This window comes from Sycon ciliatum, chromosome 11 (assembly GCF_964019385.1).
Source record: "Sycon ciliatum chromosome 11, ocSycCili1.1, whole genome shotgun sequence".
Lineage (NCBI taxonomy): Eukaryota > Metazoa > Porifera > Calcarea > Leucosolenida > Sycettidae > Sycon > Sycon ciliatum.
Genome location: NC_088653.1, coordinates 3,404,596 through 3,431,672, shown reverse-complemented (window position 1 = coordinate 3,431,672; position 27,077 = coordinate 3,404,596). Strand labels below are relative to the sequence as shown.

The 27,077-nt window shown below is 45.0% G+C and overlaps 2 protein-coding genes across 2 annotated transcripts in view; both read left to right on the top strand.

The window, feature by feature from the left end:
- LOC135827701 (sushi, von Willebrand factor type A, EGF and pentraxin domain-containing protein 1-like) overlaps positions 1 to 20,398 on the top strand; it is a 51,039-nt gene extending 30,641 nt beyond the window's left edge. Inside the window, exons 9-14 of the mRNA XM_065340154.1 lie at positions 2,323 to 2,394; positions 6,692 to 6,964; positions 13,130 to 13,297; positions 17,733 to 17,933; positions 19,175 to 19,342; positions 20,070 to 20,398. Of these exons, the coding sequence (XP_065196226.1) occupies positions 2,323 to 2,394; positions 6,692 to 6,964; positions 13,130 to 13,297; positions 17,733 to 17,933; positions 19,175 to 19,342; positions 20,070 to 20,398 (1,211 nt within the window). The remainder of the gene's footprint in view (positions 1 to 2,322; positions 2,395 to 6,691; positions 6,965 to 13,129; positions 13,298 to 17,732; positions 17,934 to 19,174; positions 19,343 to 20,069) is intronic.
- Positions 20,399 to 20,845: 447 nt separating this feature from the next.
- Positions 20,846 to 27,077, top strand: part of LOC135826977 (sushi, von Willebrand factor type A, EGF and pentraxin domain-containing protein 1-like) — a 72,941-nt gene continuing 66,709 nt past the window's right edge. The window contains exons 1-2 of the mRNA XM_065339502.1: positions 20,846 to 21,003; positions 23,346 to 23,612. Coding sequence (XP_065195574.1) covers positions 20,883 to 21,003; positions 23,346 to 23,612 — 388 coding nt within the window. The 5' untranslated portion in view covers positions 20,846 to 20,882. The remainder of the gene's footprint in view (positions 21,004 to 23,345; positions 23,613 to 27,077) is intronic.

Here is a 27,077-nt window from a genome sequence, read left to right as displayed (position 1 = left end):
CCTTCAATCTCTTTAGAGGAGAGATTTCTTTTCCTTACACAAGGCAGCTCAAAGAAGAGCTGATAATGTGGTTTTAAAACCCTTTACCAGACGTAAATAGGACGAATGCGTTGATTTTGACACATTCGTTTTTCGCTCTGTAAACAATGGTCTTTTACCGTGCCACACTCGCAATAATCGCAAACTTCTGCTGAAAAATTACTGAATCACTAACCATCGAGAAATCCATGTGCTGCACATCGGTTTTTGGCCTGAAAATCACAATTCAATGGGTTTCCTCATAGAAGCAAATCGTGGGCGTACTTTGAAAATTTGAAGAAGAAGCGGAAAAATACACTCTAGGCCTACCTACAGTCCATTCAGAAAAGATGGACTTCTAGCTTTTGGCCATAAATGGGTTACACTTTCAGTTTTCTTAGAATTTTGCGCTGCAATCCCTTGTAGAATCCTCTTCCCATTGTGGTTCTGAAATGTTTTTCTCCGAAAAACAAGCCCTCGCAAGAATAGGATCTCGGCCAGGTTTTGCCAGCACTGAATAGGGAAAAACCAAGAAAATCTAGGCCGTTTGACTCTGTACATTGTGCGGTTCAAACCCCCAGTTGAGGTGCCTTTTAGAGACCTTTTTCAAATTTCAAATTGTGCCACTGCACTGTGTATGGTAAAATCACAAAAAATGGCCATTATTTGTTCGGTTTGCATGGACGCAATGATTCGGGTGATGGTGTTTCCTGATGTTGAGCTTTCTGCTCCGCCAGTTGCTTTTCTCCCAACTCTGTCGCAATCCATTCTCTTCTTGGTACCTTTCTTCAGGAATTCAGTCGTGACTTTGGGTCCTTGTCTTGGCCTCGAACCATAGCTCCACCAATGTACGCTCTAGAGGTGCAGTCCAGGGATCCATGGTCATTGGAGAAAATCAAACTGAACTGTTGGATAGACAGACACTGTCAAAATCACAGCCAAGGCAAAGGCATCCACGTAGAAACAAAAGAGAACATCGAGATCAGTTCCTTGGCCTCATGTCCACTACATCGTGTGCTCCAAGTGATCTCAATTTTTTTTTTATTCCGGCCTTCAGCCGCTTGTAAAAGCTCTGGCTCAAACTACAATTGTAGCGGAAACACGGCACGAAGTCGCTTTTCAGCCATTTTCAATTTCATAGTGACGTAAACAAGTGCTTTTTTGGCTGAATGGCGGAATCGAGGTCTGTGTGACCGCGGCCTAAAAAACAGTTCACTCCACTAACAGCATTGAACACAGCCCTTCTTTCACTTCGTGAATACAATAGACCAATTGAAAATGACCAAATTCTGCAGGAATTGACCTGCAATCTTGGGGAGCTAAGCCAAAAGTATGTCATCACTGCATTTGTTGCTATGGCAACGTCAGCATACCATTGGTGATTTGGCGAGTTTGACTGATCGTATGCAGGCGAGAGAAACGCCATTCTAACTGATATTCGTTTTCATATGCCCAAGTCCCTTTCTAGGATTTCTCTCTGTAATATGTTACCCTAGAAAGACGACGAATCATGATGTGCTGTCTTATCCATGATATTCGACTTTCCAAAATACCTGGCAAATTAAACAATTTGAGTGGTGCATGAACGCTAGGGCAACGTGACCATACAATTGGCGATTTGCTAAGTTTGGCTTATCATATGGAAGCGAGAGTTATCCATTCAAACTGATATTAAATTGTTTTTTTTCTGGATCCTACTTGACAAATCTGTATACTTGCCCTCTAACCCTTTTTGGAGCCCGTATAGTCAAATTTGGCAAACCGTCGATGGACTAAAACGTTCATAACCCACTCAAAACGGGCTGTTTTTCACAATCTGGGAAGAAGCCGAAGAGCTCAGCTTTCTAATGCACAACTCGCCGAAGAGCAACGACGTTGCGTTTCAGAGATAACTTATCACGCTCCACATTTCAGTCGCGGAAAAAGTCGAACTTTTTCACAGTGCCGTGCCGTGATTACGGGATTTTCCCCTTGGATGAAATGCTCCCTGCACGTGGCCATCATAAAACTAAACTCAGCACAAAAATGTCAATTATTGAAACCTCCAAAATTCGGTGAAAGCTTAACAATTTGGACTTAGGTGTTTTTGTAGAGTGATCTGCTAGGGGGTGTAATACAAAGCAATGTCAGGGTTAAGTTCAAAAAGCTCAAAAAATGACATAAGCCCCCTTTCAAGATCTAGGGGCTTATAATTATAATCTTGGTGAACTGTCAATCATAACTCGTAACCTATTTATATTTAATTTCTCTTTACAAAATATCATTGGATCACCAACCTACTTCTATCCTTTCCACATTGTTTAGCCTGCATTCCTCGATCAACTAATCAAATGGTGTCTAAACCAATGGCTAGTGATATCTCTTGTCGATATGATGGTAAGTACCGTGCAGCAGAACCAGTGTGCGGAAGCACACAGAGGCAAGCAAACATATTCAGGGTCTGGATTCTTGATAATCACTAGGATCTTTGCAAATACAGTACCGCAGCTGATCTAAAAAAAATTCTCTTTGCTTTTCTCAACCCCCCCCCCCCCCCGGAGCCACACAGTTTTTTTGTCATCTAGGTCTTCCTTGCACTTGAAAACACCGCCATTCCGGCAACAGGCTCTCAGCTGCACCAAATAAATAACTTTGCCAATATTTCGCCCATTGGGCATCATCAGGGCATTGAGGAAGGGGAGGCCAAATTACGAAATATAAAGACGAATAATGCAGGCAGAGGAATGGTCTAGAACTAACACATCATGGTGACACAATTGGCAAGGCCAGCAAACTAAACAATCATCACTTGTAAGGTGACCTAAACAAAACGAAAGATGAGAAAACTCACACATACACACAGACACAATTTGGCAAGAAAACAAACACTAACACTAACACTAAAGTTTACAATCATCACCTGTAAGGTGACCTAAACAGAAGAAAGAAGACTAGTAAGACTATCACAGCACGTACAAGAACACTTTCAAGTGTGGGAATGCTAAAGGCGATCTATGTATATGACAGCGGTGTATGTGCAAAGTATGTGTATGTGCTGTGTCAGGTGGTAAAGTCCAGTGGTAGTTCGAGGAGATGGGTGTCGATTCCAGTGACGATCCGGTGACATCCAATCAGTCAATTAGGCGCCAGCCGTCATCGCAATTGACTGCTGGTTTGCGCTTCCTTATCTCGATAGCTTCAAGCAGTTTCCTTGATGGTAGCGAAGCCTCCCTGCCGAGAATCTTTGCCTGGTGGAAGGGCAGAAAGTTGGAAGACTTTAAAGATTCTCGACGCTGGGTACGATAGTGGAAGCCCCAGGGAGCCTTCGCTACCATCGCCCTTGCCTCTCGGTAGTGCTCAGCGAATCGGTCCCTCACCGGCCGCTCGGTCTCACCAACGTACAATTCCGCACACAACGTGCAAGACATACAATAGACAACACCTTTGACTAAACACTGACTATCCACCATACTCGCATCACATGCACGACACTCCATTGGTCGACCTCTCCCTCTCTTCACCTCCGATCGCTGCTTCTCACGGGGACACACACGTACAGCACTCGACGATCGGACCAACATATCCTTCAAAGAAGGACCAGACACAAAGACAACACGAACATGCGGACTGAACTTTCGAACACGTCGTGAGACACGAGCGGCAAGTGAGTCGTTGATGAAGGGCAGTTTGATGACTGACTTGAATTGGTTGTGTCTGCGCTTGCTGTCACGCTGCTGTTGTTGAGACGGGTGTGTATCTTGTCTCTTCCCCTTGGCTGCTCGTCGTGCTGCGTTTATCTCGGTGCGTGGATAGTCATTTCTCTCGAGCAACTCTTCAATTATGGACATGCTCCTGTCTTCCGCTTCCGGTGTTGACGAGTTACGGATAGCTCGAGAGAATTGGTTCGTTGCAACAGCTCTTTTACACGACCAGGGGAGACATGATTCATAGGACAGGTGGACACCACTGTGGGAAGGCTTAACATAGAGCTCCCACTCTATGCTGTTTCCACGCACAGACAGCGCTAGATCCAGGAAGTTCACTGACTGAGTTTCGTTGACCGAGTGTTCCATTGTGAATTTGATAGTAGTGTGCTGTCCGTTGAAGTGATCTAGAAGTGCTGTTAAACCTTTCCAGCCATGTCTCCACAGTAGTATGCAGTCGTCGATATATCGCTTGTAGAGATCTGGCTTCACTGTAGCTGTCGAGAGGGCCTTCTGTTCAAGCGCATCCATGAAGAGGATGGCCAGCGGAGGTGCCAGATGGTTCCCCATCGCAATTCCACGCTTCTGACGGTACTGTTTACTATTGAACTCGAAGTAGTTGTTTGACAGAACATACTGCAACATCAGCTGTACATCCGCAACCGTCAATCCAAGCATGTCGACATCATCTTTATGCTGCTCTAGCTTGGTAATAGCGGCCGAAATGCTCTCATCTATAGGAATGTTCGAATAGAGGCCCACTACATATTGGCAAAGTTATTTATTTGGTGCAGCTGAGAGCCTGTTGCCGGAATGGCGGTGTTTTCAAGTGCAAGGAATACGCTGCAATGGAGTTTGGGAATTCTGAAGTAACGTTTAGGTCTTCCTTGTCATTGGTATCTGCCAGCAACAAAAAACAAAACTAAAAACCTGTTTTACTATCCTTGCCTGTCTTTAAGCACATTGATGACTTCTGTTCCGTACCCTGGGTATCGTGAAGAAAAAATAACCCTCGCTCAATTAAAATGAAAAAAGGTCTGTACACTAAGTGATGTATTGCCTCTACACATAGACAAGCATCAGATTTTCATAAGCCACTCATTGCTACTTTGTCTCCAAGGTGTTTACCACGATGGCAATAAGTTCAATTGGCTACCACAAACGAGAGAGCTTGGAAGCTCAGGGCCCTACGCTATGCTTTTTTGCCTTGAGGACCTAGACAAAAAAAAGCATAGGGATGTTATAAATTCTTTAAAAATTCCTTTTTTACGACATAACCTGGGATTCGAACCCGCACTATGGCGCGCATACATACTAATTGTTCCAAGTTGCTTCACGTTATGATCTTGCATTTGAAAGCCCTATTTGAATATGCATTGTGGCCAGCCGTCTTTGATGGTACGGTACGGGATAGGTACGGGACAGGTTATCAATTTTTCAATTTTCCTATTTTTTCAGGCATATCCTGGGATTCGAACCCGCACTATCGCCCTACATGCATTCCCCATACACTGCGCATTCATACCCATTCTTCCAAGTTGCTTCACGTTATCATCTTGCGTTTGAAAGCCCCATTTGAATAGTGCGGCCAGCTGTATGTGGCCAGCTGTGTTTGATGGTACGGTACGGTACGGGACAGATACGGGATAACGCCAGGCGTGACACAAACAAACAAACAAACAAACAAACACACAAATACCAAACGAGAGAGCTTGCAAGCTCAGGGCCCTGCGCTATGCTTTGTTGCCTAGCTCATCGTGCATGTTGTTAGAACTGATGGAAATGCTTTTTCTCTTGATTAGCTACATCATTGTATTGCAAAAACGTTTCAATGAGATACTGAAGTACAAGTAACGCCTTCTGCATAGCTATGGGACCGGCGCTGACTCTGCCGATCACGGGCGTTCTGGAGTCGACGGGATGTCTGTCCTGACGTTTCCTGGGACCGGCGCTGACTCTGCCGATCACGGGCGTTCTTCTTCTTCTTATTATTATACTGACGGCACCTAACATCCATTCTGATTGCATTTACTCGTCTCCCTACTTCGTATTTTTTTCAAAAAATCTCCCCATACAGCAGGGAGTCGTTTACATAATATGACTCCCTGCTGTATGGGGAGATTTTCTGATTGCATTTACTCGTCTCCCTACTTCCTTTTTTTTTTTAGAAAATCTCCCCATACAGCAGGGAGTCGTTTACATAATATGACTCCCTGCTATAGATCTACATGACTGTATATACGTTATAATTATTCAATCTGATACGTTATAATTATTATGCTATCAGCCTACATGCGATCCCCGGGCTGGTCGACAGGCGGACCAGCCAGCCTGCTAGTGGGTTCTCGGCCTCGCACACAAATCCACACAAAATGTTACTGCACTGAATGCATTCCCCCGATACACTTCGCATATATACAATCTGGGAAGAAGCCGAAGAGCTCAGCTTCTAATGCACAACTCGCCGAAGAGCAACGACGTTGCGTTTCAGAGATAACTTATCACGCTCCACATTTCAGTTCTCTTGATGGTACCGTACTCTTGATGGTACGGGACAGGTAGGGGATAGCGCCAGGCATGTCGATGGCACAAACAAACAAACATATAGTAGCCAGCTGTCTTTGCTGGTACGGTACAGTACGGTACAGATACGGGATAGCGCCAGGCGTGACACAAACAAACAAACAAACACCAAATTAAAGCTGTGTTGACCCTGGCTAGCGCCAGACGTTACTAAAGTAACGTCTTCTGCATAGCTACGGGAATTAAAGCTGTGTGGACCCTGGCTAGCGCTAGACGTTACTGAAGTAACGTCTTCTGCATAGCTACGGGAATAATATTATATAATGCTCCCTGTTGGTTTCGTTGTGTGTGTGTGTGTGTGTTGGGGGGGGGGGTGGGGTTGTGTGTGTGTTCGTGCGGGGGGGGGGGGGGGGGGGTTCGTGTGTGTTTGTGTGTGTGTGTGTGCATGTGTGTTTATATCACTGCAGAGCTGATTGGCAACACAATTTGCAGAGAATCTGGCAGCATAACTAGAATATCAACTCCTGGCCTCATATTGAATTACATTTCTGCTCAAGCACTATGTGGCAGGCACAATGGTACAATCCTCTCTGAAGCGTCGTTCCACGCTTCATGCTCGGTTGGTTTAACCCACGTACACAAGGTTGCATGGGTAGGATCGCCAAAAGGAAATGTAGCACTTAACTCCAACTCAAAATATGTGGGCCTAGCGCAGCTTTTGCGTGTTGTGTGTGAAATACGTAAGTCGGTCTCCATTTTCTTTAGTAACGGTTGTGTGTCTTCAAAATTGTAAAGGACGCCTCGTGCAGCTTCAATGGGGGTGATTCATTTACAGGCAACTTGTACACACTCAAATAAGTACAGCACTTCTCACGTCATCTAATTATTTAAACGGTTTGATCTGCATGACCATCTTCCAGAATGAAGTGGCCATGGAAAATGTAGCGATATTCAAAGATAAGAAAGAAACAAGAGAGCGGAACAAAAGTGACAACTTGCATAAAAATAATTTCGGCTAAAGAGAAACGTGCTAAGCACATCACAACAGAAATGCTTATGATTCCTTATTTTGGAGGCGGCCAGACTAGTTTCGCAATATGTATAGGATATTGACCAAGACGAAATCAATATGGGAATTATAGGCCGAGTAAAAGACCGAGAAGTATATTTACTTCTTTTATAATAATCGTGCAATAACAGATACATATTATGGCAATCAGCAGGATCAGCGAAGCGGACATTGGACGTAATAATCATCAAAAAGAGAGATTCATCAGGGAAATATGTCTCAATAAGAAAATCTAGCAATAAACAGAGGAAGAGTGTGTTGCTCCCTACATGGGAGCTCACGGTTTTCCTGCCGACTTGAATTCTCACTTGACTACTTCACGACTGCTATGTAGAGCACACGAGAAGTCCATTGAACCGTTCACTCAGCAAACCTGCAAGAAAGCACCTGTAACGGAATCACAGCCATTCCGTTTCCAGGACGCAGGACACACAGGACAAGACTTGTTTGTTAATTAGAACCCGGATGGTGAGCCAATATAGTTATGATTAAGAAAGGAAAAGGACAAAATGTTACGAGTTATGACAAACTGTCCACCAACGTAACCAGATCTTATACAGCCAGCAAGTGCGACAAATTGGCACAAAACTGACAAGGAGTACTGAGACAATCGGCGACCTGACACCTAGCTCCGACACTTCTCCAAGGCGCAAACCAACAACCTTCCAACTTGGAAGGCTAACTTGGTCGCCGAATGTCTCAGTGCTCCTTGTCAGTTTTGTGCCATTTTGTCGCACTTGCTGGCTGTATAAGATCTGGTTACGTTGGTGGACAGTTTGTCATAACTCGTAACATTTTGTCCTTTTCCTTTCTTCATCATAACTTGTTTGTTACAATATTTATATTACCAAGACCGAAAAGCAAATTGATCTGGCATAGACGAACAAGAAGACTGACAAAAGGACTCTCGACTACAAAGTTGCGCATGCTCATATCACAATTGCACGCAACTAGACGAAACAGTTTGGGGAATGCCATCACACAGGAAAATAACACATCATTTTACAACACCTGCCCCCTTGACGACCTTCCACAAAATATTAAAACCGACACCACGTTCCACATGCACAACAGCAAAAGAAACCACAGCAACAGAGAAAAACCAAAACCAGATTACATTGTAGCACAACAAGATAAAACAACAAGGCAAAAGAACCCAGCGAAAACGCTCTAAAGAAAAACGGGCCACGACACAGGGCCAACCATAAACCTAGAGCCGAAGCTCTAAAATAAAATCCGGGCCACGACACAGGGCTATCCAAAAACCTAGAGCAGATGCCCTAATCACAGGCCACGCCACAGGGCCAACCAAAAACCTGGAGCCGACGCTCTACAAACTAGGCCCACACCACAGGGCGAAACAAAAACCTCAAGAACCGACGCTCAGGCACACAAGGCAAACCGAAACACAAAAGCCGAAGCTCCCAAATAATAGTTATCATATGCGCAGAAGCGCAAAAAAAATCTAAAACACAAAACAATGGAGAACAACAGAACGACGAGAAGAGCAACAGAACGACAACAACCAACTCAACCAATACAGAAACAAGCAACGGACTGAACAGCAAGAGAAACACGATCAGACAACACAGTGAGCAAGACAACAAGACAAACAACCAGGACGACACACAGTCGGTGAAACCAGACTCGTCCACTGGACTCTGATGAGCCAAGGCCACACGCTCCATCGCGGTTTCTGTCGTCCCAGGCTCCAGTCCACAGTTTTAGTCTCAGTCCATCGCCTCCTCTGCCTCCTTTCCATCGGCATAAGCTCCTATCAGCTCCCCATGTACTCCGCTCCAACGCTTACTTTTGACTTCAAAGTTACTTTGTTGTTGACGACGACGACAAGCATACTCAAGACAAGCTAACTCATCCGCTGCGTCCCGGGTTTTGGCACCACATTGTCACGAAATCACAGCCATTCCGTTCCCCGGGAGGACAAGACTTGTGTAAAGGTCTGCTCTCGATATAACAACTCTCACTTGTACATAAACCTCGCTAGTACATAAAAAATCAAATCCCGCGCCGAAACAGCATCACTCCCATACAAATTGTGTTCTACACAACATAATCCTACGTAACATAAACCTCGACATAACACACGCTACCGCACGGTCCCCGACGTGTGCACTCTCGATACAACGTAACAACAGTTTAGTCCTGCATAACGTAAACCTCGGCATAACGCACCCTATGGTGCAGTCCCCAGCGTGCGCACTCTCGATACACCGTAGATTCACATGCGCGGTACAATCAAGCTGTAGCCGAAGCTAGCCTTTTTGTAGTCCTGACTATTGACTAATGTGCATGTATTCTGCGGCATTGATGGTATCTGATGTCGATGGTGGTACAGTGTGTATATGTTTGCACGGTTGAACCCGCCTTGTAATACCCTTCATTTCGATGTATATCTTGTATTTTACACACGGTTTTCTACATAACATAACTCTTGATATAACATAATTTTTGCGTGGTCCCAGAGATTACGTTATATGCAGAGTAGACCTGTATTACATTATTTATTTTTAAAGGACGGAAAAGCAAACCCAGCAGTGCTCTGACAGGGACGGACAAGACGGCCACGTCCAAAAATCCAATCCTACACCATCACTTCCTCCCAACATCTACCCCTACACCCCCAGGTTATAATTTCAAGTTGGTGCCATGGTGCGTTAGGGATGACCTGAATTCTGAACTTGCTGATGTCCACTGGAAATGTCACCTCCGCAGCTCGCACGTGGATGACGCTCTTTCGTCTTTCCACTCTATTCTTAGCAGGGCCATGGAGAAGCACCTCGGGTACTTCTCCCGGCGTCCACTGTCCCCCTCATGCCGACGTTTAGGTCAGCCACGTTGGGTTGATGCCCCCCTCCGTGCCGCCATTAAGGCAAAGCACGATTTCTACAGTGTGTGTAAGAAATACCCAACCCAGCTTAACATGCATGTATATCGATCTCAACGGAACTTGGTGAAGAGTCTGACTCGATCGAAATACCGGGGACACATTCGGTCCGCACAAGCTACGCTGCAGGACAAAAACCGCCCATCACTGTTTCAGTTCGTGAACAAATTAAAAAATCATAAAGTATCTCGTGACATCCCGACACTCACCATTAGTTCTACGCAGCAGGCTACTACCTCTTCAGCTAAAGCCACTGCATTGAACTCTCAGTTTGCCTCAGTGGCCGTGCCTGATGACCCTTCTCTACCCATTCCCCCCATTGCCGAGGAGTCAGGTGAGGTTGACCGTCTCACATCTGTCTTTACTACGACTGCTGCCATTCGACGTTACATTCGAAAGCTCCCGTCTGACAAGGCTCCGGGCCCAGACGGCATCACTAATCTGGTATTAAAGTCCCTTGCGCCCTCAATAGCATACCCCTTATGTCTGATTTTCAACCTATCATTCCGCATTGGTCGTTTTCCCTCTGCATGGAAAACAGCTAATGTTATACCGATGTACAAGAAAGGGTCCCGCCACGAAGCATCAAACTACCGTCCGATATCTCTACTGTCCTGTGTTTCCAAACTCTGTGAGCGCGTTTTCTACGACCAATTGTACTGTCATGTCTCGTCACGTTTGAGTTCAGCTCAGTCCGGATTTCGCAGAGGCGATTCTACCACCCTCCAGCTGACGCGCCTGGTGCAATTAGTGTGTCGACATCGGGATGCTGGAGATCTAGTCGGGATCTGTTTTTTCGATCTTGCCAAGGCCTTCGATACCGTCTGGCACCGGGGGCTTTTGGCCAAGCTTCGTGGATCATTTACTGTAGACGGCAATCCCCTGCTATGGCTGACATCTTACCTAACTGGGCGAACCCAGTACGTCACGGTACATGGGACGTCCTCGGCCGACACAACAGTACTATCCGGAGTTCCCCAGGGTTCCATCCTCGGCCCCCTTCTTTAATTTTATACGTCAATGATCTGCCCGCAGCTGCCCCGGGCACATCACTGTTCGCAGATGACACAACGCTCCTACGGGCATCTCCTAACATCACTGGCCTGATGAGTAACCTAGCTAATGGGATTCAAAGAGTTATTTCCTGGATGTCGTCTTGGCGGTTATCGCCCAATCTGTCTAAAACTAAAATCATGCTCTTTCCTTCTCAGCCCGATGTTCCGCCCCTCCTCCATCCCACTTTCCCCCAGCCTATAGACATAGTCTCCAGCCATAAGCATCTTGGCATTTTCATTGACTCTAATCTTTCATGGGAACCCCACATCGATTACATATGTAAACGATCAAGTTCATCTTTAGGAATTCTCTCTCCTCACTGTTACCATCTCCCAATCTCTTGTAAACTCCTCTTTTACTCAGCTTACTTACGCCCCATTTTTGATTATGCAGATACTGCTTGGGCTGGAATTTCCACAACCCGTGCTGCCAAGCTCGAGATTCCTCCTCCGAAAACCCCGCATGCTTCCATCTTCCACCCTTTATGCCCTTGCTGACACTTCCCCTTTGTCTAAGAGACGTAATTCACATCTTGTCACCCTTATCCATTCTCTCAAACTCAATCTGTGTCCACCTCACCTCCACTGTTTCAACTGGTTCTCTTCCCGTAGCACGAGAAACTCCCTTTCCCTTCCGAAACCTAAGTCCTCCTTTCTACTTCACTCTCCCTTTTTTATTGCGTACTCTGCGTGGCTGGCACTTCCCCAAGAAGCTAAGGACCTTTCTTCCCTCCGCCTTTTTAAGAGCCTTGTCGCGCCTTGATTTTGATTTTGTGTTTCTGATTTGGTTGCAATCACTGCTTATCCATGCCGGTTCCTTTTTCTTCTCCTCCCCTTCTCCCTGCCTTGCCGTGGTTGGCTAACACCCTCTCTCTTTGTATTGGCCGGTGTTCTCATTGTGCCATGAGATGCTGTAATAAATATAATAAATAAATAAATAAATAAGAAAGACAAAAGGATTCTCGACTACAAAATCGTGCATGCTCATATGAGTCATACTCCACTTGCACGCGACTAGACGAGACAGTTTGGGGAATGCCATCACACAGGAAAAACACACAACATTTTACAACACACCACTCCCTGCTCAATACACAGTGTTTCGGGGAATTCATCCCACATCAGTTGAGCTTGAGTAGGTCGAGGAAGAATGTGCCTGAAAAGCACCACTTTTATAGTGCTCTCCAGGCACAAGCATCACCAGGGATACAAACTTACAGAGACGCTCCGTTTCAATCGCGACAAACACCTTGTGTACACCACATAGCAACGTGAGTCTCATGGAGGCACGAGAGTTAGTCAAATGAGAATTCAAGTCGGCAGGAAAACCAGGAGAAAAGAAGGTGAATTGCGAACGACTAGAGAAGTGTGAACTACTAACAGGGGTGGGCGGAGAGAAAACAATATTATGAGGACGTGAGAAATAATATTAATAACAATGTGAGACTCCGAGAGGGTGAAGTGCAAGGGGTACGTGCGTGGGTATGAGAGGGGGGGGGGGGAGGTGTATGTGTGTGTGAATGCTAAGGGACTAGTCTGAGTTTAGTGACATCCTCTTTCTGGATGCATAGCTTGGTGTTATATTTGCCAATGAACACAGCTCTAAATACTTTATGCTCACTAAACCTATGAGCACGGCACAAAACAAGTGCCATCATAAACTGAAGGACACTGACTGTTGGACAACAGGCGTTTCATTATACTCCTTGCACTTCACCCTTTCCGAGTCTCGCATTGTTATTATTTCTCACTTTTTATTTTACTCCGAGATTTTCCCTAGCCAGATTGCACATTAAGCGCTCATTAAGCACTCTCAAGATACTGACGCTAAAATACTAACTGGACCATTTCTTCATTTTTGTTATTCTGTGCACAGCGCTGTACTGTAACGTACCTGTCATTGTCAATGGCACTGCTGACAGAAACGTGGTCCGATTCACGCACAGTGTTACCTATTCTTGCCAAGAGGGTCAGGGAATCGTGGGTGATGCCACACCAAATTGCACGGCTAATGGAAATCTCACTTCAGTGCCCTACTGTGATGGTAAGGGTTCGGATGGATAACGAAATAGTGAAAAAGAAATATAAATTTATAATATGCAAATAATCGACGTGGAGACAACAATTTTATAATAGCAATAAAGAGAACAAATTCTGCAGTCATCGCCACACTACAACGAAGTCATGAAATTTTACCAGAATTAGTTTTCTTGTCACATTCATCAGTGGAAAGTCGTGACTTAAGAGTAACCATGCTGAACAATGATTAAATATACATTCAATGATGTGTTACGAGAACAAAATACAGTGCCAAAATAGAAAGAGGGAAGGTGAGACAATATGACAACACAGTTCGAGTAGAGAAAAAGTTGAATAGTTTTCTCAAGAGACTTAAAGAAAGTAAACAGATATCGGAGGAAGAGTTTTTCAAAATGCGGCCCATTGGTCTCTATGGGCTACCAAAAATACATAAACCGAACTGTCTGTTGCGCCCTATATTATCCATGGTTGCATCACCGCAATATAATATCTCTAAATGGCTGTGTAGTTGGCTTGACATCGTGCAAACGTTCTATTGCAAACATACAGTTAAAGACACCTTCGAATTCATTGACGTCCTTCGCTCCCACCCGGTTCCGGCCTCCCTGCATATGTGCTCGTTTGATGTTGTGAGTCTGTTCACGAACGTCCCGTTAGAAGAGACTATCAATATTTGCCTAGATGTGTTGTACCGAAATGATGAAGTTGACACGCCATGGATATCGGAGACGGCATTCCGGGAACTGATGTTGCTCGTGACGACTGGTGTGGAGTTTTCTTTCGGTGACATTATGTACAGGCAGGTTGATGGGGTAGCCATGGGCTCTCCATTGGGTCCAGTTTTAGCGAATGTGTTCGTTGGTTACTGCGAGTCACTGATTGCAGAACAGTTGTGGCTAGCATTGTACGTTCGTTTTGCTGATGATTCCTTCAACTGGTTTGATTCTCTTGAAGATAGCCAAATCTTTCTTGGTATTCTAAATGACCTACATCCTTCCATACGTTTTACGTGTGAACACGAAGAAGCGAACAAACTTCCCTTTCTAGACGTCCTTGTGGAAAAGTCTGGTCAGGGTACCGTAACATCTGTGTACAGAAAGCCTACATTCACCGGCCAGTACATAATGTTTGACTCGTATTGTTCGTACCAATACAAGGAGAATTTGGTGCGTACCTTGGTGGATCGAGCAGAGCGTATTTGCTCCTCTTCCAAACTAGCTGAGGAACTGGACATCCTTAAGTCTGTTTTTCTAAAGAACCGGAACCCCGACGATCAATTGAAGGAACTCATGAGCGAAAGGCTGCAGAAAAAGGAAAAAACGTTTTGGCCCGGACAAATGTCCCACGTATCTTTCTCTCCCCTGGAAAGGTAACCTCTCATTATCCATGAGTCGCGGTGTACGGAAAATTGTACAGCAAACTTACTACGCGGTACATGTTGTACCCGTTTTCCCAACTGTACGTGCGTTCACGGTGAGGAAGGATGTCCTACCAACCCAACTTGCATCTAAGTTGGTATACCAATTTGAGTGCCGACAATGCGGTAGTCGGTACGTTGGTAGGACTCCTCAACATCTGAATGCACATATCAAGCAGCACGTCCCACTGCATATGCTGACTGGCTCGGCACGGGCACTGCGACCCAAACGCGGCAGGCCACTGAAGAACCCTCGGCCACAGCCATCGTTAGCACAATTTCCGTCATCGGCAATAGTGCCTACATTACCCGTATCGAGAGCCTTGGAGTCGGGTAATGGGCACACCGTAACCACAACACAATGCACCATAGCAACACAAGATAACTTACCACAACAACATTCAACTCAAGACCAAAGTGGACGCTGTGATGAGGTAATGCCCTCATCGCCGTCTTTGCCGTTGCCTCCCCAAAACCGCCACCTACGTCTATCATCGGCGGTGCTGGGGCTGAGTCTGTGGTGTCGGTGGCACGTGCATATATGGATGAGGCAAGCGCTGAACGTGAACAACGAGAAAGAAGGCTGAAGGGAATGGAATTCAACAAAGAAAGTAACACAATCAACATTCAAAGACCTAGACGATCAACAGCTAATTATTCAATGAATTATTACAGTACTGGAGATCAAGCACCGGCGATGACACTGTGAACACAAGATTCAACAACAACAACAACAACAACAACAACAACAACAACAACAACAACAACAATGGTAACAATTTACCATCAAGATCAAAGGAGGAGTCAACGAACAGAGGTTAAACAACATGAAGCGAGCCTGGGACCGATCGGTGTTGATGAGGGGAACGACACGGAGGACGACACTGGGGACGAGTTGGGAGATGAGACGGAGGGCGAGGTTGCGGTTGTTGAAGACGAGGAATCAGATGGTGATTGTGATCGTAAGAAGTCTGCCGTTTTTCTTCACTTGTTGTCTCACCCTAAGTGTCTGCAGTTGTATGATGATTTTAGTTTTTCTGTTCTTTGTCGTGCACGGTATGCTAGTCAGTTGAAAGTACTTGAGGCTGTTTGGATTCGTTTGCATAAGCCTGATCTTTGTAAGCAGAAGAAACATGTACAGTAAAACCTGTAACTAACGACCACCCCTTGGTGCCCGGAAAAGTGGTCGTTAGTGGCAGGTGGTCTTTAGTTAGAGGTTTGCACCACGCTACCATATATGGATCCCTTTATATGATATGTATGTCAAAATGCAGATAATACAATCCCCCACCACTTGCGCACTGACATTCTTCTTTCAGATCATACAACACTTGGAGAGAGAGAAAATCAAGTTTTTTATACACCGGAAGCGATACGACCTTTTGACACGTACATGTGTGTCGACTCACTGGGTTTCCAGAGCAGCGCTGGCCTGGCCAGGCAGTGGACTAGTCACTATCGACTCCATCATCATCTGTGTGCGACTACACTGGCAACTGGTATAAGTGTGTAGATCTACAGTGGAACTGGAAACTCAGTCGCTCCGACTTGGATGTAGTGTAGCGTAAACTGTACTGGTGTATACCAGTACGTGATGCGGCGATGTTGCGAGTTTTCGCACCTTCCCTGTAGAGTGTAGACTATTATCCGCCATCGTATCCTGGCCTGTGTTCCGTACAGGTGAGTACATAATACTGTAGCATGCTAGCTAGCCAGCACAGACTGTCAGTGTGACCTGGTGACTGAGCTGTGTGATTGCACTTCGACAGAGAGCCGCTCAGTCTTAGACTTAGTTTCTCCTTCGAGTAGTAACATCGATCAAAGAGCGCTTTGGATGCGCTCTCCAAGACGTTTCCTATCATGTTTGTTCTTGACAGCACTTGAAATTATGACAGGTGTAGTGCAGTCCACACAGATTCCACAGTAAAAATGAGACTGCGCTCATTTGTCCAGCTGTAGTATCGAAACGACCATGGAAAATCATCAAAATTTCGAGAAGGAGCTTCAAGCAATGTTTGATTTGCTACATCGCGGTCGCTAGTTACGGGTCAAAATTCGACATTGGGACAAGAAAAGGCGGTCGCTGGTCGCGTTCAGCAGGTAGTCGCTAGTCACAGTGCATTTTGAATGTGAGACCGTCCGTGCCTGACAAAGTGGTCGGTAGTACCAGGCCGGTCGCTAGTCACGGTGGTCGTTAGTTACAGGTTTTACTGTAGTTAAAAATGTAGTTAAAATTGTTTTCGTAGGTGCACAGCATGATTGTTTGTTTCACTACACAGTTTTAGGGATATAATTGTTAGTTTTTCACCCGCACTTAGCTCTCATTTCACTTCTATTGTCTCACCTTCCCTCATTCTATTTTGGCACTGTATTTTGTTCTCGTAACACATCATTAAAATGTATATTTAATCATTGTTCAGCATGGTTACTCTTCAGTCACAACTTTCCACTGATGTATGTGACAAGAAAATTAATTCTGGTACACTTTCATGACTTCGTTGTAGTGTGGCAATGACTGCAGAATTTGTTCTCTTTATTGCTATTATAAAATTTATAATACTCCAACTACGTACGTTTTTTCTTTAGTTCCGGAGAGTTTCTGCCAGGGAAAATACCCTCACTAGAACAGTCAAAGGTAATAGAGATTATTTCCGTTTAAGAAACCGACGGGGAGAAAAAAAGTCGTAAAATAGCAATGAATAAAACCAATTGTGCACTCATAACCATGTATTATCACTCTCTTAGTATTGACTCCCATTGATTTTCGCTATACCTAAGCAGTCAAGTATTCCTGCATATTTCACTCCTTAGGGCTATATTGAATGGATATATTTGAAAAATATAAGCAGAAAAAAGTTATAAATTTATCATACTCCAACTATGAACTTTTTTCTTGAGTTCCGGAGAGTTTCAGGCAAGGAGAATACCCTCTCTAGAATACAAGTAAAGAAAAAATATAGTAGTAAAAAAATAGGGATAATTTCCATTCTTCTTCTTTTTCTTCTCTTGACCTTATGTCCAGTTCTCAATTGCAGTGTACCTACTATACTATTGGGAATGATAAATGATTCACTCACGCCGCGTACTGGCATGAGTAACGCTAGACTCATTCACGCTGGTGATACTGTTCAGTACACATGTGAGGATGGGTACTTTTTTCAAGGAAGTCCCACAGTTACATGTTTTGGTGATGGTAGTCTTCGTCCAGTACCAATATGTTATCGTAAGTACTTCAATCATGTACATTATTTCTTGCTTGTTTCTTCGTCATATACCTTGCTCTGCTTTTCTGGAAGCCGTACTGAATGTTGTTGTCTCATTTACTTTTTACTTGACTCCGAGAACTCTTACGCAGATTGCGCATTTATCGCTTTCAATCAACAACATATTCAAATCAAGTACTTCCTCCGCGTCATCGAAATTGTCACAGTTTGACTAGTAACTTGTCACTTGTTACTGACAACTCCATAAGAAAAACCATTCAAAATTTATTACACAGTATGATAGTCTGAAGACTAGAGTAACGTTCTAGGACAGTTGGACTGAGAGTTTTCATGCAGAGATGAAGTCCTCGTCGTCGCTGGTGTCAATGGACGCAAAAATATCGTTCCGAAATATTTCAAGGAAGGTTAAAAGTTGGTCGCGCCTCATCTCAAACACTTTGACTTTCTCCACAGGACAAGAGCTGCTATGCTTGTCGTCTGTTAGCTCTGGATGATTTTTACTTCAACACCAACGAAGCCTAGTAAGAATACACGTACGTTGCGAGGTCGATTGATTACCGTCGGCGTAATCACCTCGATCTTGAAATGAACTTTTTTTAGCAGTGGCCTGCCCATTTATTTTAGCTGTGTGGTCACAGCTCATGTAGCCTGGTAAGTGTACTATCACGTCCAGCGAGCCCTCTTTTTCAGCATCACTGGTATACCATGGTTCGGCACCGGCGCGTGCATCACTAGCATTACGTGTAGAGTCTACACGGCTCTTGCAGGTACAATCATGTACTGAGTGTCTCAGCCAGAGCGACAAATTATTTTATCGCTGTTGCAGGCATTTAGTTTGCTGACCCCTCGATGTTTCTCCAAGCGCTGCCTCTTGTTCCACGAAATCAATCTCACCCCAGCTAAGGTAAAACAGTGATGAGGCTTGAGTGAATGGCCATAAGCATGAGAAATGTGCAGGCTTCAACGCCTGACTGATCTCAGCGAGTCGAAATTACCATCGCAGCGACATCAGCAAAGAAATTGCGTCTGGTTCAAAAATTCCAGCTTCCAATAACAGAAAATAGAACTTTGCCGTCACCCTATACTGATGACTATCGCCTATGTCCGATTCCTTGCCTCTGGTACGAGTGCTGGTGAGTAAATACCCCGGTTTATATCAAAAGCCAGACTGCGACAATTTCGATGACTCGGAGGAAGTAAAAATAATAAATCTACCATTTTTTTGTTATTCTGTGCACAGCGCTGTACTGTACCGTACCTGTCATTATCAATGGCACTGCTGACAGAACTGTGGTCCGATTCACACACAATGTTACCTATTCTTGCCAAGAGGGTCAGGGAATCGTGGGTGATGCCACACCAAATTGCACGGCTGATGGAAATCTCACTTCAGTGCCCTACTGTGATGGTAAGGGTTCGGATGGATAACAAAGTTAATAGTGAAAAAGAGTTATAAATTTATAATACTGTAGTAGCTGGCCCTCGGAGACAATTTCACACACTCAAACAAAGCACTCACTTTGTAGTTTCACGAATACTCGTTAGGACAGAATTATTAGTTTAACACACCCGGCAAGTAAAGATAAGAAGTGAAAAAGCACAAGAAAAGAACAATGCAAGAAGACAAAACACGCGGCGAATGGCAGCCATGTTTTTAGGTCATCAACCAATCAGTAATTTATATAAACCGGTTGCCGACGAAACTCTAGAATATTCCAGAGCTGTGAACTGTGATTGGTTAATTATGCCAATGTTCTAGAACAATAACACTAGCAGCAGTCATACGGGTAAATACGGGTTTAGCCATACACGACTCATACATTACTCACGAGCGACTCACGGAAAGGGTAATAACATGCAGATACAAAATACGCAAGGAGAGAAAAAATGTAACTAACTGCCCAACTTGGGGTTTGAACCTAGGAATCTGTATCAACACAAGCTCTTCAAGTGAATACTCTTTTACTGCGAAAAATATACTTTATATCAAAATGCAACTCCTACAATACTCCAACTATGAACTTTTTTCTTGAGTTTCGAAGAGTTTCAGGCAGGTAGAAGACCCTCACTAGAACAGTCAAAAATAGGGATGATTTCCATTCTTCTTCTCTTTCTTCTCTTGACCTTATGTTCAGTTCTCAACTGCAGTGTACCTGCTATACAATTTGGAATGATAAATTCTTCACTCAGGCTACGTACTGGCATGAGTAACGCTACACTCATTCACCATGGTGATACTGTTCAGTACACATGTCAGGATGGGTACTTTGTTGAAGGAAGTTCCACAGTTACATGTTTTGGTGATGGTAGTCTTCGTCCAGTACCATTATGTTATTGTAAGTACTTCAATCATGTCCATTATTTCTTGCTTGTTTCTTCTTCATATTATGCTTTGCTGGAAGCCGGGCTGAATGTTGTTGACAGAATGAATGACCCGCATTTGATTGTGTTGATACCTTTTTAGGTTGCATGGTGATTGCAGCAGGGCCAATCCCGGTTTACTGTAGGGAGAGGGCTGGTTGGGGGGGGGGGGGGGGCGAGGGGGGGGGGGGTAGGGCCACGCTTGATAGGACAATGTTAGTTGAGTTTCAAAAGGAACGAGTCTATATTCTCGGAAGGTTCAGTGTTATTACTAACTCAAAACCTTCAACGCTGGAAGTCTGTTGGAGTGCACATCCAAGATATGTTAAAGCTGATTGACAGTTAGGTGTAGACCGTCAGTACCATTGGTCAGTGTCGTGCATTGTTGTCGCACGAGAGGTTTGTTTAGTAACTGGTGGTGTTTGGGGACATTATAGCGTAACTTGTAGTTCCTTGGCCTTCATTTCTACTTATAAATGATAATCCTTGGCTCTGCAGCCGAGTCTAACATTGTTCTTGTTATCCTTTTTCTGCATGCAGTTCCCAAATGCAGTGTGCCTACTATTGCACACGGCACTGCTGATAGGATGGATATTCAGTATAATGATACTGTTATCTATTCTTGCAACAAGGGATTTTTGCTTGAAGGTGATAGCACACCAAATTGCACCTTCAGAAACAAGCTTTCTTCCGTACCAATCTGCGTTGGTAAGTATTGCCAGGAAGTTTCTGGTATGGAAATAAAGTTTTAAATAGCAATAAAAGAACAAATCCTGCCGTCATCATTGCTTTTTTGTTTTTAATTGTTTTTATACGCAAGTCCACTATATTTCCAAATATGTGCGAGAAGTGGTGGTGAGGCTGGGCTGCTCTGCCGATCTTGAAGGTCTCGGCGTCTACATAGACTCACGCGTGACATAATGCAGTGGAACCATAGAGAGTGAGGAAAAATGAATAATAGTGAGGAACGAAGACAATTGGTAGATGGTCATGAGAGAAGCAGAGTGAAAGATAACGTAAATTATGGTAGGGGGGAGAGGATGCTAGTGAGGTGCCGGTCTAAACCATTGCATACGTCGTCGGAAGAAGCAGAGTGAAAGATAACATCGCAATGTGGGAAGAAGGGAGGGGTATGCTAGTGAGGCGCTGGTAAAATCCGTTACATAGGGCGTCGGTGGCTGGTTGCCAGTTCAGGTGAAGCTGACACTTGTTGAACGTTCCCTTGAAAGAGTTAGACTATAGGTGTCTGGGTTGCGGCCGTGCTGGTAGAATGATCGCTAGTAGCCTGTTCCACCAGGGAATAATGCGGTCTGGGTAGGAACCCTGGAGGCTGCTGCAAGTGCGCATGGGCAATGTTGACTTGGTCCGGGGCTGAAGGTGGAAGGATGGGCTTTTTTGTTGGAAGGTAGGTCAGATTGAAGGTGAATGAAAGCGCAGCAACCTGTCGGCTGTGTTTCCGGCTAGGGAGCCAGGCGCCTGGGCCAATCACCTTCTGTGTATTGTGTTACGTTTTCCTGGATGTGCTTGACCCCATACACACAAGGCAGCAGTATTCCATTGTTGGCCGCATGAAGCCTTCGTAGACTGCTGTGCAGCCGCTAGAGTCCAACAGGGGGGGAGTCCAAGCACAAAAAGTGGAACTTTCTGTTAGGAGAGCACCAGTTCATTGGTGCGGATGGTAGCAAAGCCCACGGGCTGAATGCGGTCTTGTCCATGCTGCACTACTATTTAGAACATGCAGGTGTGAAGAGGGCACTCCATTTTCATGCTCACAACTGTACGGGACAAAACAAGAAGAAAAGTGGCATGGCTTACCTGATGTGGCGGTGTCTCACGGGGCTCAGTGATAACATCACCATCTATTTTATGCGTGTGGGGCACACACGTCGCGCTGTCGATGGCTACTTTGGCTTGCTGAAGCGCCGATGGCGGTCGAAACAGAACGACAAGATGCAGGACGTGGAAAACACAGTCAACTCATCGCGTGGGCCGAACAAAGCAGTGATGTTCTCCTGGAGCTGGCTGCAGTAGGATGCTTTTTTCTTGAAGTGGCATCAAAGGCATCTTCAACTACCAGTATTTACGCATGAACAGTGAAAATGCAACCCACATTGAGTGCCGCGCAATACATAATGGTTAAGCAACAAAAATCGCAATCAGAGATGGAGTCGCTGCGCCAAAAGATCCTGAAATTCTGCCGCCGGAATTGCCTGCGAAGGGGCTTTCAGATTATTGAAAAACCTACCAAGAAAAATAAATCTCTCCTTTTCTCTCAACTGAAACTGGTGAAGACCTGCCATGGGCATAGTTCATGTGCTTGACCTCCTGGAATCGCAATGCTTAGACCAGAAACGATGACATACATTTCCTGAAATACAGAGTTTGTATCTGTAAGTGTATAATGTGTCATATGGATCCCACATTTCAGCAATTGTATAAAATACTGACGAAGTGAATGACCTGATGTTATTATTGTTATTATCAGCCTTTTCGCCTAGGCCAACTGGAATGAAGAATGAGGAACGAGCGGGGTCAATGAGGTGTTAATAGTAATTCGCATGCAACAGCAGAGTAGAAAAGAAAGAAAATTATATCAAAAACAATCGAAAAGCACATGAACTGTCAACTATTTCCTTCAACATAATAAAAAAGGAAACCTGCTGACTACTATACTGTGGGTATGATACATGTACAAATAATTGACGTACACAGTGTCAGAAGCCGCAAACATAATACAGGTTGAGTACTGGCGATCAATTTGTAGGCCTTGCAAGCTGTTGAATGATCCAATTCCAGCACAATTTGCTCGGGCTTCTGCTGTAGGATGGGTCACCCGTCAAATGTGTACGTATGTGTGTGTGTGGGGGGGGGGGGGGGGTAGGGTGGTGGTGGGGGTAGGGTGGTGGTCGGGGGGGGGGGAGTGGAGATGGGTGTGGGGGGGGGGGGGGGGGTAGGGTGGTGGTGGGGGGGGGGGGGGTGGGTGTGTTTGTGTGTAAACGTTCAACACTATTACTCTGACTGTTGCTGTTGTCTGTTGTGTATGATTTCAGTTGAAATACCAGACCATTATCAGTACTGCAGCGGAAGCTCCTCTGTAACGTTTTTAGATGACTCGAAAAGGACTTACACCGAAGGGCAAGAATTGTGCAAGTTGCATAATGGAAACATCATCTCGAAGTCATCGGTCACAGCTGGCTGTTGGTACGGAATAGGATATCATAATTTGAAAGCATGGAGAGAATCAACAGGAAACGAGTTTCACGATTTACAGGGCAAAAATATGACCGGAGCTAAGCTGTCCACTATTTGCGAAATACGTAAGTCATGCACCTATTCACTTGGAAGGCACATTATTTTAGGTTTAACACTGTCGAGAGTGAGGCAGCCAGCATCTCGCGGAAAGCTGTTGTGATCCAAGTAAGTGAACACAGCGAAAAATGACTGCATTAAGAACATCCTGAAAGTTTTCAAGTTCACATGCGACTGGGCACGACGGGACGCGACGCAATGATCGGGAAACGACGAGAAAAGTTGAATCGATCCAACTTTTCATGCAGTAGATGGGCGTAGACGGGGACCCAAGTGTACAAAGCAGCTGAATTTTGAGTGTGATCAGGAGGCGGTGTCGTGCACTGACTACTCCCGAGTCTTGCTTGGAAATTTCTAGCATTCCGAACACTGCGCTTCCTTTGACTCGCATAATGGCTAACACGGCTTGAGTTGAATTTGAGAAAAGATAAAGTCTGATGTCACGTATGGTATTGAAGGATAGTTCAGGAGCGTGACAGACGAACTATTTTATCATTTCCTGGAGCTATTATTTAAATTGCACACCTTAACAAACTACATTTTTGGTGTTCGTGAAAAACTGGTATTGTGAACTTGATTCAGCTTCATTCAAGGATAAATAATTGAACAGAAGTCCTGAAAAATAGGGAAATTAGGTCCAAAAGTCACCCTGTCACAGACCGTGCCTTATGACTGGCGCCTTTCGCTGTTGAACGACGTGTCGTCTTGGATGGAGAACGAACTGCCTCTACGCTCCCGCTGCACCACACATCAATAGCACTAGTCAAATGGTTGTTCTCTATTTCTTTTCCTAAACCTCATTTCAGGAGCTGACGGGAGAACTCATAGTCATAAATAACACTGGCAACGAACAACTAACGACTGACACCCAAAAAAGACGAGACAACAGAATAATATATATTATAATAGTGAAGGCGTACACCGGGGCAGAAGACGGTGCAGTGAGTCAAAATAGCCCAGCAGCGTGTGTAACGGTTCAGCAGCATGTACAAAGAAGAGACGCCAAGGCTGTGTTTACATGAGAAATTTCAACTCGGGTCGAGTTCAGCCCGGGTTGAAAGTCTGTACGATAGACAAAAGAGGTGAGCGTTTACATGAAGACAGTTGACCCGGGTCAAATACTGATATGCCACCAAAAGTCCACTTCTACAGTCCTGTAAGGTCACGTGAGTCCGTTCGCGCGAAATTTGCATTTGCAGTGCTGTTCAAACCTGGCGCGAGATACGCACAGAAGTACGTTTGTACGATTTTCTTAACCCGGGTTGATTTCAACCCTCCCCTTGGGGGGAGGGTTGAAATCAACCCGGGGTGAAATTTCAACCCGGGTCAAGAGCAATGCGTCATGTAAACGCGCCATTCACTTTGTGCACATGGCGGGCTGAAATCTGACCCGGGTTGAAATGCTTCATGTAAACACAGCCTAAAGCGGGATTCACAGAAGCTTTTTTGCGATGCGATACGCGATGCGACAGGCGCGAAACCGGGAAAACCCCAAATCGCAGCCATGTCGCACCCCACGCAACTGCCGCAACTGGGCCATCGCAGAAGTTGAGCTTGGCTCAACTTTTGCGATGCGATGCGATGCGACAAGCGATTTGGCGTACAATTTTGACCTTTTCTACAGCAAAGTTGTACAAAGGTTCAAGAGTTGCCTATAAATTTGTACAGGTTGTACCAAACCGCGCGAATATCATGGTGACGTACCCAAATCAGCAAAACTTTGTTGCATCGCTGACTTCTTCTGTGAATGGTATTTCGCGAGTTCGCATCGCAGGCGTTCGTCGCAGATCGCGTCGCATCGCGTGCCGCTTCGCAAAAAAGCTTCTGTGAATCCCGCTTAAAGCAGCAGCATGTACGACCAAGAGCTACACATGCAACCGCATGTACAACGAAGAGACACACACGCAGCCACATGCACAACAGACGCAACGACTGCAGCATGTCGCATCGTACGAATCGTACAAGTTTTTCAGCTCACCCCAGCCTTGCCGACTGGCCCTTACGTCCGTTACCGTCAGCATTGCGTCAAATGTGAACTAGGTTTTACGTGAAACACAAGCAAAATCGAATGAACGTAGAAGTGTTGAGGCATCATGCAGGCTCAGAAGACAAAGAGAAGTGTTGAGTGCACATGCTCTTTCCCAGGCACTGCAAAGGTCACAACTCATTTCACAGACTCATTTTTTCAATGTTTCAGCAAATTGTCTTCATCAGGTTGCAACATGAAATGCAAGTCTGCAAGGAGTAGATCTATTCTTTCAACTGTCACCTTCAAATTCTATTTTTAGAAGTTAATTGGGTTCTGGCTAAAAGGATGTTGATAAACAACAAATACAAACCTATAAAAATTGATGAAATGAGTTTCGTGAGGTGTTTGGAACTGTTCTCAATGCACTTCCATGGGAATTTCAAGCCAATCGTCCAATTTTCCGGTAAAACTCCCGCCAGTATACAGTTAAAAGCACTAGATTGGTCAAGACTGAGTATTCCTCAGTCAATCACAGGCTTCTATTCATGGTGTCTTTGTACTTGTTCAGTGTACCCAGCACTTCTATATTGCTTTCCCTGCCAGTTCTACCATCAGCTTCAACCATGACAACCCTCTGGGTATTGCAGGACACTCAAGTCCTATATGAGCTGCGACACGCTAAAAAAGTGTCTTAGGTCATGTTCAATTGTGTGAATCCATAAACCCCGGACCTAGATTCGCCAAACTCGTACATGTTCGATTGTACGATTTCGATCCCGGTCCCACGGATTCGGATCCAATCAACCCACTCCACAGAGCCAGATTCGACAGATTCATTTGCATCGTATCTACCCCAAACTCCAAATATGCGTACACTAGGTCAGGAGTTCGCCATAATGCGTACAGATACAACGAAATAGTACGGGGTGAGCTGTAACAACTCGTTTGCTAAGGTCTTGAAAAGGATCAGTTGTGCACATTCGACTGTATCCGTCTAATCGAAGTGATCTGGTGGGCGGGGATTGGGATCCAGTTTCAAAGTTTCAATCGAATGCAGCCTCAGGGTTTTGCCAACAAATCGAGAAAATCGCCAAAGAATCGCCAAATTCTGCTCCAGCGCGATCGCAAAAATATTATACTTTCAAGTCTGCAGAAAAAGAGGAAACAGGCCTTTTTATTTTTGAGCACACTTCTTCAGCGTTCCCTCTTTCATCATTGTGGGGATTTCCCCGCACTGCTAGAGATGGTAATGGAGCATTCTAGAGAATGTGGAGGTGAGCAGGATGACATTCTGTTTCCGTGTGGACCCAACCCTACTTGACGAGTAAGACTCGCTCATTCTTAGTGGCCGTGTTTCAGACCGTGGCCACGACTAGAGCAACTAGAATCCATTCATTGGAAACTGTCACCCTAACTTGCTGGTGTCTCCCGCGCATAGTTGTAGATATCGTGAAAACAACGGTACCCGCTGCATTGTGTGACCCCTGCAATTACTCCTTGCCAC